This window comes from Nestor notabilis, unplaced genomic scaffold, assembly GCF_000696875.1.
Source record: "Nestor notabilis isolate BGI_N333 unplaced genomic scaffold, ASM69687v1 scaffold10641, whole genome shotgun sequence".
Taxonomy (NCBI): domain Eukaryota; kingdom Metazoa; phylum Chordata; class Aves; order Psittaciformes; family Psittacidae; genus Nestor; species Nestor notabilis.
Window position 1 is genome coordinate 18,277 of NW_009914234.1, and position 21,173 is coordinate 39,449.

Sequence of the window (21,173 nt, forward strand, 5' to 3'; positions counted from 1 at the left end):
CTGGAATCTCCTACCTCATTTTTGAGCTACTAGATAATTCCCTCGCTTTAATTTAATTTAAAAACCTATTTCTAAAAATACAGCAAAGTTTTGCAAAAAGTACTGTGGGATGATGCAGGTAAAGGAATGTTTTTGAAGTGAGCTATGAGTAATGACTTTATTTTCATGCTTTACAAAGTTATTAATCCTTGATTTAACAAACATTAGAATTTGTCACTGTTACTACTTTTACGTGATGTGATTGTTTAGTAGTAAATGTATATCTGGAACAACTTGCACTCTTCTGGTTTCATGCCACATCTGCCTTTAAAATTCTCTTTATTCCTGAAATACATGCATTTTTACAACACAGTCCAAATAACAGCATTTTCATAATTATCTTCCTTAAAGAACTCAAGTCATACTCTGAAGGCTTTAATCCTCCAATTAAGAGAGAACATAAAGGCTGCATGTTCTAGCATATTTCCTTAGATTTTACATATTCAGTAAGATATTTTTCACTTTATTGACTCACTGGTAACCCTACATTAAAAAGAAGTCATATTATCTGTGAATATTATGGAACACTAGGACTAAATTCACATTTGGCAAATAACAAATGGAATGTCGGCAAATTTTATACATGTGTCATTCCACAGTTAGTGTAGACTGGATCTGGGTCTCTTTTCTGACACTCTGAAGATCAACCACTAGATGACATGTCAAATTCCCTGAATTCCACATATAGATGAAAATATGTAGGTCCTACTGCTAATCGTTTCCAAGCTCCAAAGGAACAGGATCTGGCAGATTTTGCTTCTTAGTTCCCATCCTCTCAGAGCTGTGGAAGAGTAACTGTGGAGCTGCTTCCAAACAAAATAGTGATTATTTGCCAAAAGGAATGCAGCACATAAAGAAATGTGTTAAATGTCAGAATTCTACTTTTGCTGTAATTAAGCAGAACTTTACTTCAGATAATTTTCCAACTATGAGAACTATGAGAGTGTCTGTTTACATCACACAAATCTCACTCACAACAAGACCATGCTGGAATGATTTGCATTTTTAGAGCCAGCAGTTAGTGTAATTTTTAAGCATCTGACATTGTTAATAGAGCCTTTTTATAGGCCAGCCTTAGTGTGCTGACAGTGCTTCTATTCTTGCCAGGTGAGGTGGCCAGGAGGAAAACTTAAGCATTAGTGTATCAGAGAGTCAACGTGTTGCAAATGCCTCAAGCCTAGGTTAAGCTTCAGTCAGAGCGTAGACATCTGAAAACTCAGTTGTAGACAGTGAAGCCCACAGAAATTGAGGTTTCTGTTTTTCTACTCAGAAATGGCTTAAGAGTTGTGCCTTTTCTATCTTGTTCAGTTAACAGTTCTTACAGATTACAAGTCATACACCAGAAAGCAGTTTATGTGAAGTGCTTGTGAAAATAATAGTGCTATCCATACTGTGTGCTTGATTCTTCAGTGGTGGTAGACAGATGCACTTACAAGATGGCAGCCTCAGTCATTCCTCTCTTAGGAGACACATTTTACCATTTGAGATACTCACTGTGGGAATAGTTACACTAGGAATTAAGGTTGTAACAGTTTCAGTGACTACATTGAATTTTGCTTGTTTGCTTATTGCTTTGTTCTTTTTCAGTTGAATTAATTTTTCATCTTTATGAGCGTATTCAGTTAAATACACTGATCTAAAATGTTTTTGTTTGAGAAGGTGTAGATATAAGCAGCAGTGAATGGTTGCATGCACTACCCCTAAAGTATGTGACCACGCATACAGCCATAATGCAAATGGAGAATAAATGTGTCAACACCAGGTTGTAAATAATGTCATTCATTTATCCACCTCTGTATTCCCTGGAGTCCAGTCTAGTCATAGGCATAAGCTGTAGCTTAAAGCTGTTTTCTACACAAATAATGTATCATTGCTAATTGATGCTTGATGTTAATGTCAGCACAGGGAGAATAACGGATGCGACAGTTAAAGCTACATTCCTTGAAAATGTTTCAAAAATTAGATCTAAATGAGAAAGTGCTGGTGACTGAAATATTCTCCGGGAAGGGAGTGCTCTTCATTAAACTATTCTCTGGGAGATAAAACTTGTTCCTGATCCAATAAATCAGATGTGGCTTTTCCTTGTACCATAAAGCATTTTTTGTGATCATCACGTTTTCATATCCATCTCAAAACCATTGAACTTACACCCTGTAATATGGGTTGGGGTGAGACTGGGAATATGATCCTCCCAGGACTAGTGATAAGATACCCAATTGTGTCAGACTTATTTCCAGAATTTTTCTGCAAACTTATACTCCCAAAATATTGTTTATCTAAAAAATTGAAAGTTAATAATTATCTGCAAAAGCTACCATTTCTGTATATTTGCAGTATACCTAATGAATCTTTCAATGAAAAGCACTTGCACTTTCTGCATCTATTCTGTACCTATTTTCCTGCCAAACATGGAGAGCAGTTAGAACAGAATATGGGCTAACCCAGCCCCAGGTCTGAATTTCATCACTAGAAAGCCTCTTGACCAGTACAAGTTCAAAATAAAAGCCTTGTGAACATAGATTTGGTGTGATATGTTTAATAGCTGTTTGAACACCCTTATATTGTAAAAAGGGAATACTTTCATAGCCATGTGGTGTCTGTTTTCATATGGTATGAAAATAAGCTTTGCTCAGGGAACCACAGCTCTTTCATACCAGCTGAGAAACCAACTAACTGGAATTTTACAATTATCCCAACCCATGGCAGGGGGGATGGAAATAGGTGATCTTTAAGGCCCCTTCCAACCCAAACCGTTCTATGATAATGAATCTTTTAGTCCTAAGTAATGTTTACATGAAAAACTGTAGCGGCTGGTGAGAAATCCTGAGGGCTGAATTTAATGGCTGTCTCTTGAGATATTAAGGTGTGGAAAAAGATGATAACAGAGTCTTCATCTTTTCTTTAAGGGCAGTACTTGCCACTCAAATGAAAGCATCTGTCCAGTTACAGTTGACATAACAAGAATTAAAATTGATAAGCCCAACTATTTGGAAACTTCTGGTCACTTCAGTGTTTGGTCCAGTTGGTCACTGTGTTTACTTAACAGAAAATACATCTTTGGATGTAGAGGGAGGTCTGTGTGCCTTAAACCGGAGTCCACATTAGAGCTCGATGCTGTACAGATCTGGGGAACTCGAGGCTGCATTCTTCATACAGTGTTCAGGGATAACATGCCCATCTTTACATCTCTGTGTGGAGCATGAGCCAGCCTTACTCACCTCCCTCATCTGCTAGGGAGGGGAGCAGGCTCATGGCCCTCTCTCCATTGCTTCTCAGCATGATGCAGAATGTGGCCTGCCCTGACCATTTAGCAGGCCTGTGTTGCAACCTTTGTGTCGCTGTTTTATTTCCCCAGTGTTTGTGATGACCTGTCATAATATTTTTCCTTCTGAGTGTATTTAATTCCTGGGAAATTTCTCAAAAAACAAATTTTTACTATGATTGAATGTTATTTGCAGTGAAAACTATATACTCTATATCTTGAAATGACAGAGAAATCAGTTCATGTCCTCTCTTCTTTTTTTTTAATAGCAAACATGCTGTTGTTTGTGCACAGTCAGTGTTTGAATAGCTGAGTGGCTATTTGGAGGTGTTTTATTTTTGCAGCTACAATATCAACTGAGTTCATAATAAGTGGGTGTACTTCTTAACATTTGACCTTTCACAGATGAAACCTCTGTTAACACTTGTCAGTTTGGAGGCCTGGCAGTCCAGAAAGTGACCTTTATTCTGCTGCTGTCTTAGGCAGGGTTTATCACTTTGACAGAACCTAATTAAAATAGAAAAAAAAAAAAAAATGATCGGTGTAAAACAGAACCAGAGTAAGAGCTTTCAGTGGCCACCATTCATCTATAACTAGCTGCTGCTCTTCCCTTTTCTTCACTGATGGAGGGAATGTTATTCTGCCAGCCATTGTTCCTTCTCAATGAGCTGGGATAATCTTTCTTAATCCCTCAGAAAGTTTCTTTGTAATATGTTCATTCTGAACTTTTGATCACTATTTATGTAGGGCCAGGTTCTGCCATGCTTTTTCCTGCCAAACAGTAGCTTCCTCTGTTAAAAATGCAATCATGAGGAAGGACAGGAATGAAGAGAAGTCAGCTGTATGATGGATCCCTAACTGATGAATCCAACTATGTGAATTTTCACCTGCAGTGAGCTCTTTTTTTTCATGAGCAATGACTTAAACTTCTTATTTTATTGTCAAATCCTTCCACTTGCCTAGACGAGCACTAAGACCTGTGGTCCATTTTTTTGTAAAATGGAGGAGGACAGAAGCTTGCAAACTACACAGTTTTATTTGTGTTCTTTTCCATAAGCTCAGCTCCTACCATTGAAAACAGGAGCTTGATGGCCATCCCATGCCATTAGCATCAAAAATTCAGCAAGCTCTTTCATCTCCTGTCTCAGTGATCATGATTCCCACCAGAAATATATATAATCAGTTGAACAAAGGATTGCTGTCCCAGCCTTTGATGCTTTAATAATCCTCAAACTGCAGCAAAGTCAATACTATCCCAGTAGCCAAATTAGACAAGCTTATCCCTTAATGTCAGAACAGTTCTTATATTAGCTTATGCCAGGCTGTTAATCCTAGGAAGAAATTCTCTGTGCTTTGCATCTGTGATTACCTGTTAAGGTCTCTTCGTTAACAGAGTGAAGAAGCTCTAGTGTATTACCTGTTTTTCATTTTCTAGGGCTCTTGGTTACTCCCCGCCCCTCTTATTTCAATCCTGGCTTATTTTTGTTGATGTTGCCTGTTTGTGATATTCAGATTTGCTGGTTCTCATCAGTTTCTCTATTTCTATCTTCAAAGGCTGGTTTATTAAGTGACAGATTTTTCAGGTCCAGCCTGTTATTTTCAAGTGGAGCAAGACTGACCTTGAATCATTATTTTTATTTCACTTGTTAAAGTATTTCTGTTCTCATAAACCATCTCAGAGAGATTGTAAATCATGTTCTCCTGCAAGTTCCTGTGAAGAACACAAACTGAAGAACAGTAATACCAGTTCCACACGGTGTGGGACCTTTTTGTGCTGAATGTATGTCATGTAGGCAGTTAAGGTATAAGAACAATGAAGAGGACACAAGGAAGCAAGGATCTTTTAACACTTCAGTTCTTTAGACAGTCATTCTGACAATAAAAGTATTATTTAACCAATTCTGCAGTAAAAACCATGGATGTTTCTTAGTAAGTGTGTCTTCAAAAAGGAGATGCAATAGAATATGAGCTTCAGTCATTTGAATCTATGCAGACACCAAAACTGAGAATGTCTAAGAACAAATCTCTGGTGTCTCTCAGAGGGTTAGTTTGTAAAGTAAAGGCACATACACATGAAATGATTAGATTATTTTAACTACACATTTCAGTTTGTCATACAACATGGATTCTTTAGTTCTTGTGTTAGATCTGTATGAACTTTACCTTTTCTATTATTGCTGCCTTTTCTTTCTTTTTTTTTCTTTTTTTTTTGTTTTTTTTTTTTTTTTTTTTTTTTTTTTTTTTTTTTTTAATATTGGCCACAATAGCAGTTGTGTCCTAAAGTATCCATAATTACAAATTCTAATAGCACATATATATAGTCATGTATTTGTAAGCTGCTTCTCTTTGTTTTTCAATGCATTTTCTGGGGTTTTTTTTCCAATTAATATACCAGAGAGGTGCTGCATTACTTACTACAGATATACAGAAGCTATATTGTTGAAGATTCTTTTTCAGTACAGTAAGATAACTCTTCTTCACTTTGAAGAAGCCTTTTAAGACTCTTGAAGGAGAGTTGCGTATTCAGGCAGCTGTGTTCCTGGATTTGAGTAATTACATCCTTTGCAAAGTATGTCTTGTCAAGAAACCTGACCCAGTGTCCATTAAAAACTCAGAAATAGTGAACTCCGGGAAAGAGTCAAGAACAAGGGGAACTGAGGCATTTAGAATTGGTTTTGGTTATTTCAGTGCATTTTGAACTAGAAGTCCTTTCCATGTTAATAATCTAACCCTTTCCTATGTTATTGATTTTAGCTGATGAAGGAGTTTCCTCTACTTAGCATGTTCAACATCCATGAAAACCTGCTAGAGGCTTTGTTGGAACTGCAAGCGTATGCAGATGTCCAGGCAGTTTTAGCAAAGTATGATGGTAAGTTCATATATATTTTTATATTCTCTATATGGTACACACAGAAGCAATGTTTCTAAATCAAAGTCTTGGGCACAAGCTTCATAGATGCTTTTACACAGTCTTAGTCAAAAAATTAAATATTGTGCATGATTTCTGCCAGCCCATGCTTAATTCATTGTACAGGGTAATGGAACTCACTAGCAGCTCTTCAGTGCTTTCTTTGCTTTATATTGATGTTTAAAAGTTCTGTTAGGTTCTGCAGACTTTTTATTGCATGCTATTCAGACCTTGTCTGAAGGAAGGATTATCAGTTCCCTTGTGGACTTTGACATGAATGTTGCCTTAGTAGCATACAGTGTTTCACAGACATTAACTGATTTAACTTGACAGCAGTTCAGTGAGTAGTGGACTTCATGTCTTATGGGAAAACTTGGAAAACTCAGAAGATTAGGTGAACTTTTTGCATTAATTTTCAGTATTTTTCAGTAAACATTGGTTTGTGCAGCATTAGATCACTTTTTATGTTCAAATCACAGCTGCTAACTTCAGCTTGTGCCCTTTGAACTTGAATTCATGACACCAGGGTCTCAAACAGAGAAAGGACACAGTAAGAAATGCCAACTGGCATGCTTTGTTTAGTTTAAGTTAAATGTGTTTTGTTTGTATTACATAGAAACTTCTGACAGAAACAGGAATATAATCCAGTTCTCTTGAGCAGCATTCGTCAACTTGCATACTCTTCTGCCTCTCCTAACCACCTATCCCAATCTTCTCTTCAGAGGGGTGATGGACATGGTACATCTCCTCATCCGCTTTCCAACTCCTGTCTTATTAGACATTTTTTCCATCTACTCTTTTCTCTGTGGCTTCTGCCTCCTCTTCATTTGACTTTTCCTGCTGCATTGCCAAAAAGCAGAACAGCTAGAGCTCACTGTCAGCTCCAGTACTTGGCCCCATATACATGGAACAGTAGCAAGGGGATGACGCAGAAGTTTGTTAGGGTACTGACACCTGTGTAGTTGGTGAGCAAAGAATCTTTGGAGGGTATACCCAAAAAATTGCAGACACTTCCAATGAGTATGTACTAACTGCTTACTTCTAACATCTTAGGAAATTAAGATAAATTTTAATGAGGCTAGCAAGAAATCATTGGCTTGATACTAACATGATCATACTGCCAAATTTCAGACCCCTGCAGTAGACTGTAGCAGAGCTGAAGTTGTTTAATGCAAGATAAATAAGCAGCTGATTACAGGCAACTATAGTCACTGCAGCAGTCCATCCTGGAATGTTTTAAACTGTTTCTGGAGTCACATCATTCTAAGCAGAGATAAAAATGTCACCCAGGCCCTTGAGTACTGCCATCCAGTAGCAGGTAGCAGTAATGACCCTGGGAGAGATCTTGGCGGTGCTTAGTCTGATTGAAGCAATCTATAGTTAAAGCGGTGACATCAGAGCCTTTCTTGTAGCTCCTTGTATTTCAGTATTGCTGTGACACAGGTGTAGATCCCCATGAACTTTATTTTGGCCCATTAAGACACAGGTAAAGAGAAATGCCCATTTTTCTGCTCCAGGCACCACAGGATCTTGGTGCGTTCTACTCTATAATATAGTTATGACGTAGTAGTCCTGGGAGATAACAGAACTGTGACAGAACAGGGAATTAAGCCATGCCCTCCCAAGTCTCAGATAAAACTCCTACTCCAGCTCTACATTTGCATATTAAAGCACTGATGCCTAGTTTTACACAATACCATGGTGGCATTTTGTGTCATGGAAGTTGCTAAAACTTGAAGGCGTGTTTTGTTTTCTTAAAAGCGTCTGACAGAATCAAAATTGAAGTCATAAATGTAGCAAATGAGGCTCTTCAAAATAAAACTCTCCTGACTTTGAACCCATGCAGTTTCAGCTCATTCTTTGCCATATAGAAACAAAGGTGTGTGTGTACACTAGGTGTATGCAAGGACTCCGCAGTCTTAACCAGTATAACCCTTACAGTTCATGAGTCTCGGAAGGCCCATCTCAGGGAGTCTCAGTTCATTTTAGAACTCATCAGCTTCATGTGTTATAAGATTTATTAGAATATAAAACAATGAACTCATTTGTACTTCACTATCTGCAGTTTCTGTTGGTCCCACTCCACTGCTTTTTTTTTGACTAAGACCAAACCTGATTTATTGTATTTTGATAACATATGAACAAATTATTTCCTTGAGCAGTCTGCCCCCACCCTGGGCTAGAAAGTTGGATCACATTATGTGAAACCTCAGCCTCCACAAGCAGACACACTGCTTTACCAAAAGCCATGTGTTAAATTGTGTTTATATTATGTACCTGGCAACAGAGCTGATGTCCATACTTGTTATTCATGGAAAAAGGGCCTCATTAGTGGGACGGCATGCACTGTTGCTGAGCTACATCATTATGGTTTCAGAGTTCAGTGTCTGTCAATAGAGTGCAGATGACCTCAATACTGTTGGAATTCTGAAAAGATTTTTGGCTCTGACTTAACACGTATCGACGTTATTTACAGCAGAAATAGTTATGGCTGCTAAAGAGACTGTTCTTGGTGGAATAAGCTTCTGGTATTCATAGTAGGTAAAGTTTCTCTGCTCCTTTATCCTTGCTTTTTAAACAGATTGTTTTCCAGTGGAGTAGGTCTACTTGTTGTGATGCTAAGAGCAAATGATTTATCAACTTTCCTGGGCAGCTAGTTGCTTTGATTGTTGTTATCTGTAAACTGGGCACTATGAAAACTTGGACCTTTTTGGAATTGAAAGTCAGATTAAAAAAAATAGATGGCTGTGTATTTAGTCATAGTGATGCAATGGTTCCTCCCTGAACCTGTCCTTCCTTTCCGTTTTTTAAATGACAGTGTTTTCCAGTGAGACTGTAGGCCTTCTGATTTGCAGGAAGAATACCTTATAGAGATTGCCCATTCACTTACCCCCTTGCAAAGAAGGATGAAGACTATGTCACCATGTAGACAGAGTGCCAAATCCAGAATTCACTTGAGAAGATAATTTAGACCAAAAGATGCATAGAAAGAAAGTGGAGTTTAAATACAAAAAGTCTCATTCTGCTTTAGGCTCTGACACTTTTTTATTTGGTAACAGCTTACTTCAAAGAATCCTGCTTTAAATTAGTGCTAAATCAAAATGCAGGCCTTTGAAGAAACACTTTAGAAACAAAGTATTCTTTGTCTTGGAATACTTTCAACTTAGTGAAATCCAAACAGTTCATGTTGAGAAATAAGTTCTCTAAAATGTAGCATATTCAGGACTATTCTTCTGTTTCCAGTCATCTTCTGTCCAAGTTCTTCATGTCCTTACAGACTTACAAAATGTGTAAATTCTATTTACATTGACCTCGAAGGTATTCCTTTTGTAGAGAGTTGCAGATTGATAAACTAATTGCATGGAGTCTTCAGTTACATTAGCTATGGTCTCCAGGGTTTTTGTGTGAATGTATATATTTGAGATCACAGTTCCACTCAATCAGTTTCTTTACTTGTCATGATTATGTTTTGTATTTTTGAGATGTTCTACCTGGTGGACCTAACTGAGTAGATGTTCTAAGTGCAAAAAGGGGTTTTCTTCTGAGTTAAAGATGTAGCAAGTGGCAGTATGGAAGCAACCATCACCTCATGCATACTATTTTATAATCCTTTTGTTTCTTTGAAAGAGAGACCTTAAGAGAAAGTTTAGCTAAGGTTATACCAAAGCCTAGTCTACCTTCTCCAAGAGACGCAAATCACCTAAAACCTCTGCTTCGTGTAACAGCAGTACCAGGAGAATTGTTTGTCTTTTTTTTTCCCCATTGCATCGTTTTCAGCTTCTGCTTCAAAGAACTAGATTCTTCCCCTCATGTCAAAATCACTTGTCACTGCAACAGGGTCTCTGCATCAACTAGGTGTCTGTTCATACCATCTGGTCTGGTTTTTTGCCATATGATTCTGTGGAGGTTTTTGTTTTTCCTGCTTGTGAAAAAGCACAGAAAGTCTAAACTAATTATACTAATCTTGCTCTTTCTAATGTCCTGTAGGAGAAATTATTCCTTCTCCTCTTTATGCATTTAGGATTGAAATTGGTCAAATCAAAGGGGCTGACATCTGCCTAGTCACTGAGATTAGCACCTCAGCAAGAGCTGCGTATGAAGTGTTTACAACCAGCAGTAACCCTCAAAATCTTTCCATAACTGAACAGTTTAAGTTTTCGTTGTGGTCATGGCGAAATAAACACTTTTTGTTTATGTTGAAATGTTTTGCTTGTCCCATCGGGGAGCAAAACCCAGGCCTCAACATACATAGTGGATATGTGTTTGTGTTTGATTTGGGGTGTTTCCTACCACTGAGGAAGAATGTCAAAATGCAGAGAATCGCAACTGCTTTATTTTGCAAGCACAAAGTAAACATTAGGTTATTGTTTTCATAGTTTTGCTCCCTCCAGCATGGTTTCTACCACGTTTTGTGGAAAAATGCGATGACTATTCACATGAGACATGAGACTACAAGATACTAGACCTTTCTGACAAAGTGTTTTCCCCCTGATGTTCAGTTCATACTTTCCTTTATTTAATTCCATCCCATTGCTCTTTTTAACCATCTGTATCATCTTAATTCACTTTTTTCCTTAACATTTGTGTCCTTGTAGATGACTGCATTTCTGTTCTGTCATCACTGATCCAGCCTGTACATATTTCTTTGCTGGAGCATTCAGTCTTTCCCATAAGCAATTTTGCCTACCACCTGTGCAAGAGCTGATAATCTAGTCTGCAGGTGCAGAGAACTGGGAGAGTTCTGACAGAGCAAGTGTTGGCCTATCACTTAAACACTCGTCTACAGAAAGGCCGAAGGAGAGAAACTCAGAGCTGGGGTTCACCCTCAAGCCACAGCACAATATATGTCCTGTATTACACCATTTTCTGTTTCACCTCTTCACAAAACTTCTTCCAGTGTGTTCATATACTTTCAGTTACATATTTGGAAATATGTGAATGATTCCAGCAGCTTAGTATAGTCTCTCTCTAGTGCTGTAGAGAAGAACTGAGAGTTCTTACTGTGCGAATTATGGCCCCATAACTACAGCTGATTTCAGCAAATACTTAAGTTCTAATAATGCTGGTAAAACTGTTGACCTATCTGAAGTTAAGCCCGTAGAAATAGGTATTGTTGACTTAGGAATAACATACCCTTTGGGGTCAAAATAAGAAATAATTTCTGATCAGTGACTTAGATTTTGCATTTATTAATGTTTAAAGCAATTGCAACATGCCCATCTTCACATTTAGGGTCTTCTCATGACTTGGATAGGGAATGTTACACCAGTCCATATCCACGTTCATAATTTCTTGGTTTAGTTGCTATTTTATAAGAACAGTAGATCCCATGACCTGTTTAGATGATACATGGCATATTCTGGATATCTTGGATCAGAGAAGTAGCAATATTATGGTTGAAAGTCTCCAACCATAGCATCTTTCCATTAGTTCATTCTCATAAGCAACTGCTTTATGAAGCAAATGACCAGTAAGAATTCACTTTCCCAGCCCTCCCCATAGCTGACTGAGCCTAATCAAACGAAAATGCTCATAAATTGAGCCTAGACCATTTTATATTCTGATTTATATTTATTTTTAAAGATACAACCAGTAAGGAAGAAGGAGAGCCTTTTTTAGATTGGCACGTCAGTTCTTATTAGGCAAAAATGTCCTAAAGGATTTGACAACAGAATAGCAGTCACATCTTTCAGCACATTGTGGGAGCTCACAAGTAATCACAGGAGGGTGGGAAACAGTATATGTCCAGATATTTTGCCAGATGGCTCACAGAGTCGGACACATTCATTTATGAAAAACTTCGCTTTGGTTCCTGACAGAGGGCCTATTCTCCTAGGGCTAGTTTAGGCTTGATTCCCTTGATAAACTCAAGTTGTAACCAGACATAATTGATTCATGCTTTTTTCTAAATTATGAGGGTCCAGATTTGGAGATGAAACCTAATTTATATGAGGATTTTAAAGTATTGCAGTGATCAGACCAGCCTATAGCTGAACCAAATACTTACAGTCTGATATGGAGCGAACAAAAAGCAAAACACTTTCAGAGGGAAGCAGGCATGGACCTACTGAGGGCTATCTCCACAGTAACTTAAACATTACCATTCGTATGTATTTCTTCCATTTCCAAGGGACTGTAGTTGTTATCCTCAAATAAATGCTGCTTTCTCATTAGGAGCATAGTGCTGGAAGAGGCCTCCTAGGTGAGTAAGGTCCCCTGCTGTTGCATTCACTTTATGACACTACCCCTTCCATGAGCTGAGCAAGATCCATTCTAGAATTAGCTATTTTGTTTGCCCCTACCTGGAAATCTGCCTCAAAAATTCCCTTCTCAGATACCTTCTTTTAATCTCCAGCCTAAATTCTAAAGTGTTTATTCATGTGCCAATACTATCTAAGCAACCCTTCTCCTTTCCTGGTGTTCCTTGTGGGTATGCATAGGGAACAGTTTTATCTTCTCTCAGACATTATTTCATTTGGATTGTTTCAAAAACAGTACAGTATTTCTGTTTATTTTGTTGTTCTTGACCAGGGGTGATCAGATTTGAACACAACATTCCTTGAGAAATTGCATTGCTTCTGCAGGAATGACTCAGGTGGTGTTCATGAGCCTTATCTCACCTCACCACATTGCCCTTCCTTACAGACGCCAGCAGTTCATTGTGGATCATCCTGCAGTCTATATGCACAGATGTTTCCAGCTCAGGAGTGCTTACTACCTACTAGAAGATATTGTTCTGTGATAGGGTGTTCTGGTTTAATATACTTAACCCTGTATTAAGCTCAGTTCCTGCTGTATATCTTAATCTCTTAGCCAAGAATTGAACTAATCCTCACAACTTGAGTCCATGCAACTTCCACCGAACATTCTCCATTCAAGTATCAATGATCTGATGCAGAAGCTAGTCTTTATACATGTGATTAGAAGGGTTTTGTGTGTTGAGCGGGTCTCATTGTTTAACCTCATGGATAGTGTATTGTGTCTGAATTGAGATTTTCTTGCTGTCATTCTCACTTTAGCTGGCATACCTGATTTCTTTGATGAAACTGAGCAAGCAGCTTTCATTGGCATAACAATTGTTTTTCCTTTGCTACACCAGTTCATACTCCAGACCTCTTGATTCCTTCTAGTTTTCAGCTCCTTCAAACAGATAGACAAGTACAGTGGTTCTCTGGCTGCATTGTTTGAAGAAGTCCAGGCAAACTTTCTCTTGGTCCATTTTTTATATGTGGGGCTTGCCTTTTGCCTGGGAAAATGTATTTCCAAGGACTTCTAGGTAGATCTCTTGTTCTGTGCAGAATTTTGTGAAGGTCAGATCCTGAACCAACATTACTAGGTTTGAACTGATGCAGGCGAAAGTATTTCTTGTGAGGTAATGGTGGCTTGATGGCCCAGAGAAACACTTATAGGTAAGGGGAAAATAAAGCACTCTGTCAACCATTTGAAAACCTTATAAATGACAGCACATCTTTGATTTTCTCAGGTTTGGGGTTTTTTTTTTCCTTTTTTCTTTTCCATTGCACCACATTTCATTCCATTTATTATTTGATTAATAAGTTTTGTACTGAAAGACAGAGACCAGTATGTTCTGAGAAAAGGTCATTTCTGTTTACTGGAAATAACTTTTAACTTCTAAGGTTAAGGAAAACGTGGTATAAGCAGTGTTATTGAAGGTGCTTATAAATATTTTCTCCTCCTGTCATTGAAGATGTGCTCACGTCTGTGTCTATAGCTAGCTTCTGTTAGCGAAGTAATTAACATATCTGTCACCCAGACTGCTTGGCATGCTGTTGATTTTAATTACTTCAGTCACTACAATTACATACTCCAGTGAAATTATAGTTGGAATATATTGTAGGGGAGCCTCCAACAAGATCTTTGCATCTTGTACTTGAAGTGCAAGTGCATAAAAAGACAACAGAGAGGATTTAACAGGTAGCATTTTCAAAGTGCCTCAGTCATTCTGGCAACGTTTTCTGTCTAACAAAACAATGTTCTGCTTGGTTGCTTGATTGTTAGTAAGTGAAGGATGGTGACTGCTGAGATAGGACTTGCTTGTCATCTTTAAGTACTTTTTGGAACCCTGTCTTGCAAGGCACTGGGGTTCAGTAAATAACAAGTTTCCCTTAACCCTGAAGTTACCAAGCCCTATGGTAATTTCATCTTTCTAATCAACACTAATGACAAACTGAGGGATAAATGGTTTCTTAGAAGAATAGTCAGATTAGCTGCTCCTCAGTTTTACAGTGGGCCTACTCCAGTGCCTTGTGTATATTTGCTATGTACTATAGGAAGCTATAATATTGCAGTGTGCAGAAGTGTTTGCAGAATCCAGCCTTTAGTGGGGGTTGGTTTGGGGGATTTTTTGTTTGTTTTATTTAGCTGCGATCTTTAACCTTTTAATGCTGAGATATTTCAGTCTCTATACAATATGTGTCTGCTGGGTAGATTACTAGTGTGGAAGTTAATTCTTCTCTACAACAGTGGGAACAAATCTATAACTTTTGATGCTTTGTGCCAATCTTTTGGTAGCAAACAGATATAGATAAAGTTGCACTAATGGATTAAGTCAGGTTTATGGCTCCTGTATGTCTCTGGAATAACATAAATGGCTAGAGACTGTCTGGTGAATCTTTTGTTCCAAGATTTCCTTAAGAAGCAAAACACCTTATTTTACTGTCAATCTTTAACTGCAAAAACCTAATGGTTGTCTGCTTACAAGTCAAATCCATTATTACTTAAATAGCTGTCTTAACTTGTATAGCTGCCACATACTCATATTAGACAACTCCTTCTGAGTGAAAACAAAAAGAGAGAATAAGATAGCCCTCAGCTATTACTTAGATGTTTTGTGGACTATGGAAAAATTAATGTATTCCAGGTTACCTATACCTTTATGTATAAAGTGATGAATTCTTTAATTATGTCTCTATCATGCCACTCTTTGAATTAGTTCTCTAGTGAAGCCAGTTGCTGCTTAAATAGCAGTTCCAGTAGTCATTAAGGTGGATATTTGGTGGAAATTTACAAATCCATGTGGCATGGGAGTACAAATCACAAGATCAGAAAGTATTCTGAATTCATGTAATAGTTTTATGTATGCCATGCATACACCAAAGTATCAATCACTTTTATTTCTGGAGACTTTTACATTTTCATGTGTTTACTTTTTTCTTTCTTTTCAACAGATATAAGCTTACCAAAATCAGCAACAATATGTTACACAGCTGCATTGCTCAAAGCCAGAGCTGTCTCTGACAAGTAAGTGCATAAGAACAAGTGTCCAGCAAAATTCGTGATTTAACTTGAGATATTTCTTAGCCGAGCCCACACCCTAACAGTCTGCTGGGTTAGCAGGAGAATTCAGTCCTGCAGTAAATTCATAAAATTAATTTATATATATAAGAAAAATTTGCAGTGATCAAACATTGCACTGCAAATATTACAGAAAAATAAAAAAAGAGAAATAGCATAAATTCTATTATTTTTTTCAGTTTTATGTATACTGTCTGGGTGAGCTTTGGCTTCCTAGATAGTATAATCAAGATGCAACTAAAAGGTGTTGTGTGGCTGAACCTCTTCAACATTGTATAAACCTCACTACAAAAAGGTAATAAATAAATGTGGATGCACTGGTAGCAATGACATTTTACAAGTACTGTTAGATGATTGCTCATCTACTTAAATAGCAGCAGGTGGATTTAGCATTACTATGTCAGGGATTCTGAGAGGTAGATGACGTTCATATTTTTAGAGACACAAATATCTGCTCATTCCTGTTATGGTTTTCTCTTGGGCCTCAACCTTCCAAGGTGCTGAGCACATCTTCTTGATGCCTGTGGACTTGGGAGCACTGGCCTACTCTGAAAGAGTGCTCAGCTGCTTGTGAGATGGAGGTCAAAAATCCCAATTCTTCTCTCAGATGCCTTCACACAAATCCCAGGCAGAGTTGTGTCTGTGCACCTGAGGGTCGAATGCCGCCCTAAAGTTGGAAAGCAAGTAGAGTGGAAAGCCATTTTCTTGACTGACATCCTGACAGTTTTTGCTTTTAAAGTGTATGTACACATCAAGATCTAAGTAATTTTCTTTCATTCTTTTTATCCTGTAGATCGCCAGTACCTACTGCAACATCTTTCCTCCCTACACAGCGACTCCAGCTTGGGAGGGCAGGGCTAAGGTTGTCACAGCTTTCCCTGTGGTGTCTGCCTGCCAAGTACAGCTCTGGAGTTAGCCGTGGGGTGTGAGGTGAGAAAGAGATTGCATGGTCTGGTTTTTCATTCACTGGGGCAGATGATTTGCCCACAGTTTGGGCATGATACCCTCAATGGTGCTGCGGCCAGTAGACCACCCGCTACTGCTGCTGCATCGTGCTGCCATCCCAACCTGACCCAGGGGCATTGGGTTGGGAACCTCCCTAAAACTTCCCCAAACCTGTTTTTAATAGAAACCCTCCAACAATAATTTGGCATTGGGTTTTTTGGTTTGGTTGTGGCTTTTTTTTTTGCTTTTCTTTTTTCTGCAACTTCAGCCTTGAATATGCCCCTTAGCGAGGTACCTAGAGCAAATTTAGAGTAGTGACAGAGAGAGGACTGTTTGAACTGAGTTTCTACCATGATTAGATGCAAACATGCTTTCCACTTCTGCTGGGATTTTCATTGGCCTTGATGTAATAGATCACTCAGAGTTTCCACTTGCTATGGAAGTTTGGAGAGCATAGGAAATGGACTCAGTTTGGTTACATGGGCCCATGTTCTAGATTCTTTTTCTTGCTGCTTCTCACTAGAATTTCTGACCTAATGTGTTTGTTTCTTTGCTTTTGCAGATTTTCTCCAGAGGCTGCCTCAAGGCGAGGGCTGAGTACTGCAGAGATGAATGCAGTAGAAGCTATTCACAGAGCAGTGGAATTTAATCCACATGTGCCAAAAGTGAGTATGGAGAAAGCATTGTTGTAGCTTTAACACTGATGAGGTCCTGACTCCTGATTTCTGTATTAGATTAACGAGTGATATTGTGGAAGGGGGAGCAAACAATGGGAAGGGAAAGAAGCTGATAGTATGCATTTTTTTCATTTGGTATTTCACATTCAGTGTCTTCTACTCTGGACTGTGCAACTTGAAGTTTTAGCTGAAGCAAGTGTTCTCTGTGAGTAACAATTACATGGTGGACTGTGGTAGTAGACACCACCAAATACCATGCTGCAGGGCAGAATCATATGTAAAGACAGATTATTATTTACAAAATAGTCATTAAAGATCTTCTAGTTGAAAATGGCATGTTTTATTTGTTTTGATGATTACATGTAAGAATACATTTTTGGCACACTATACAAAGGAACCTATGTTTGGAGTTCATGGTGTGCTTCATAGAATTTGCATTAGTAACTCTTCATGCAGTACCCTGTCATTAAGTTCTGAGAATGAAAAGCTCAGAGATGAAGAATTGCCAAGAATTACAAAGTAAGAAGAGGGGTTTATGTTCGAATCTCCTCTCTAGATACGTATCTTAACAGTAAGAATCTTGCCCAGAGGCTACTGAAGGTTAGTGTACTTTATTCTTTCATCATCTGATAGCATTGCAGTCTGTTAAGTTCACTGTAAAGGCACACTAGAGGCAGATGCTTTTTGGCCCTTGGGCATCTGCCTCTGAACTTCACCCCACAAATCTTTGGACTGGTATTGCCCTTTTAAAATAAGCAGCCACCACTGAATTGCAGAAAACTTTTATTTCAGTCCTGCTGTGAGTGGACCTTTCTGAATGTTTTACTGAAGCCCAGTTAGAGTATTCTATCCTTGCTGTCTAAAAAATGGGTATCTGCCAAGCAAAGGTAACAGTTTAGCCTGTCATGAGCAGCCCTTGGGAGCCTGTTCCATTTTCATCACCTCCATGCTTTTGATAATTCTTTCCATCAGAATATTTTTTAACAGTTTACATACTAATGATTCCATATTAACACATAACTGTTTCCCTCCTCTCTAAATGAATGATATTGCATTTACTTCTCTCATCACTGGATTACTTGATTCTGGATGGGAATCTTTTTGCCTTAAGTCAGATACGCTAGTCTCTGTTTCTGGGACTGATTCATTCACTGTTCAAGGACAGAGATCATTGGCTTCAGTGGCTTCCACTTCCATACATGCTCCTAATGTCCATCTTTCTATTATCTCCACGCTCTGCGCTGTCATGAAACTGAGGCTAAGTCTTCATTTGCTACCTTTTTGTTTGTTCTTCTGTTTATACTTAAGAGATTGCTCTTCTTTGGTTTGACTTCCTTTGCAAAATCCACCTGTAAGTTGTGGCAGTTGCTGCATAACTTCTGCATTTCCAGACTTCCCAAGATTTCCTGTAGATCAGAACTTTCATTCATCACCTGTGTCCTCCTTCTCACTAGCCAGCTTCTGTTTAAAAGTGGCTCTTCTGTACAAGGCTCAATCTCCTTTCTGACAAGTATCACTGTGTGTGAAATGCAGATTGTGTGTTATTTTTGGTACTTTGGATTTAAAGAAATTCCTGTCCTCTTCCTCACATAAGATCCTGAGCTTTTCTGTCAATTCATATTGTTAATTGATTCCCTCAGTTTTTCAAACTCTGTCATTTTGAAATTAAAAACCCTTGTGAAACATAGAAATTATCAGGATAACAAGGTAGTAATGGGAGCAGACTCTAGGGGTTTTTTTAGTTCATAATTTAGCATTAAAACAGTGTAGCCTGATACAGATTAATATGCAGCACTACTGATTTCACACTCATTCTTTCTGCTATTACCTAAAGGATATTAAGGTGGCAAAAATGTTTTTTTCATTATAGTTTTATGCACAGTATGGAAGTTATACCTCAATTTCCACTCAGTTATGATTAAGACATATCCAATTTGTTCTTAATAAAATAGAGATAAGTTTTAGCAAGCAGCATCACTAACAGTGCCACAAAACTAATACACCTTCAGAGCTTCTTCAAAATTTAAACATTAATGAGTCTGTTAGTCAGACTGAGGAAGAAACAAATGACAAAGGTGACAAATCACTTAAAGCACTTGCAAAGTGCCTAGCAGAAGCCTTCAAAGCAGAGAACTGCACAGTTAAAGAGAAGAAAAGTAATAGCTTGATATGTTTCTGGTTTGTCTTAAAAGGAGATTTTACCATTTTCAGTGCAAATCATTAAAATTTAGAATTATCACATAAAAAGATTATTACTGGATATGCATTTTCAACTCATTTAACTGGAAATAGCAGATCTTTGCTAATGAGATTCTGGGAGGGAATGCAGGGAACACACTCTGAACACGCTGAGATGCTTCTGAGCTGGATTTAGCAAGAAAGGGAGACTGGGTCTCTCGTTGTGACCTACTGCAGGTTTGTATAAAACAACCATGGGATTCTTACAATGCTGCTGAGTTTTTTCCTAGGAGATTATGGCCTGATTGCAATCCAGTGCCCATAGTGATGTTGCAGAAGTCAGATACACTTCTTACACTTTCTTTTGAACGTAATCTAAAGATGTAGCAACCCCTTAAGAAGAAGAAGTTTAAAAGTCCCAGACTTCAATCTTTAGAGGTGAGAAACCCTGCAAAAACACCTACCCTCCACGTGGGAACCAGTGTGTATGGATGGTCCTGGGGGTGTTTCCAGTGTGTATGTCATGAAGATGTTGGCACCCACTTTCATTGATTCTAGACGACTATACATCACATTGGGGGTTATTTTCTGTCTGCACAAAAATGCCTTTTGCAAAGACCCAATATAGCTGACAGTCTTTCTTCAGGCAGCCACCTTTCCAGCAAATCACCTCCTTTTGACACAGGTCTTTTCCTCCACTTCTGAGTACATTTCAATTTAATTCCCAGAGATCAGTCCATTCAGTCTCAGCCATAGGTGATAAAGTCTCATTGGTTTTGCAGTTCAGTGGAGTCAAGATATGACATGTGGAGGTACTAGGGTTTGGTTTAAGTGAACAAAAGGCAGTACAGAGATCAATGCAACCTGCCAGATCTCTCCAGGAAGCTGGGCGACTGAGCTGGCTGTGCTGTTTCTGGAAGCTGAGCTGTGCAGGGTAAGGCTGACTCAGGTCTGTCAACTATGATCTCCTTGGCTGCAGAGAAAATGGAACCACTGTCAAACTGATCAAGACTTCTCCCACTGAAGACATCTGACCTGTAAAAAGGTTTCTGTGCTTGAAAGTGGCTCAATTTTTTATGCTGTCCCAGAAGAATCTATCTACAGTTTGTCTTGTTTGTTACTGAAAACTCAGTCACAGAAAATTGCAGCTTTATACTTTGGCAGAGATTGCCTATGTGAAAAGAAAGTGCTTCACCAGGCAGTGTTTTCAGGGTTCTTTATAATAAAAGGAAAACCTAAGCAGTAGCAGATTGAAGTCAGCAGTACAGCAGGAAAGATAACAAAGGAAAGAGCTGTGAATTTCACTACGAGAATAATCGCGACAAATTGGATCACTTATTTGTGAAGATTTGTCTGAACTTTATTTTCAACCACCTTTGTCTTAAATGAGAGTCTATGGACTATTATTCTTCTGTTTTAGTGTAGCACCATGCACTGCGGAGTTTTGATCCCAAGGAAATGTGCTGATGCTGTCTGATAATGTGCTGCTCAAAAATTTAAGAGTTAAACAAAACGGGTTTTATTGCCAGTGAAGCAGTTGGGTTATCACTGTAATTCCAGAGGGTTTCGTATGGAAAAGAGAGTAGTAATACTACATCATGCAGAGTATGTAATTTGTGGAGTGGGTGCGAAAAAAATTCTATGTGCATACACATATAAAGTCTTCATCGGTATTATTTATATGTTGTATTTGGAGCTTCCTCACTTATATGTAATGCAAGTATCCCAAGCTAATACTGATAAAGTACCACAGCTGTTTCTGGGACATTCCTCAATTGTGGAACACCCTTTCTGAACTGACTTGCAAGGCTCCCTCCCTGCATTCAGACTCTTCCTGAAAGTGATCTGT

The 21,173-nt window shown here is 38.4% G+C and overlaps 1 protein-coding gene across 1 annotated transcript in view; it reads left to right on the forward strand.

Annotated features, from left to right (window-relative positions):
• The window catches only part of LOC104412748 (suppressor of tumorigenicity 7 protein homolog), a 31,425-nt gene extending 14,264 nt beyond the window's left edge, over positions 1–17,161 (forward strand). The window contains exons 6-8 of the mRNA XM_010023552.1: positions 6,056–6,170; positions 15,398–15,470; positions 17,032–17,161. Coding sequence (XP_010021854.1) covers positions 6,056–6,170; positions 15,398–15,470; positions 17,032–17,161 — 318 coding nt within the window. The remainder of the gene's footprint in view (positions 1–6,055; positions 6,171–15,397; positions 15,471–17,031) is intronic.
• The last annotated feature ends 4,012 nt before the right edge of the window (positions 17,162–21,173 follow it).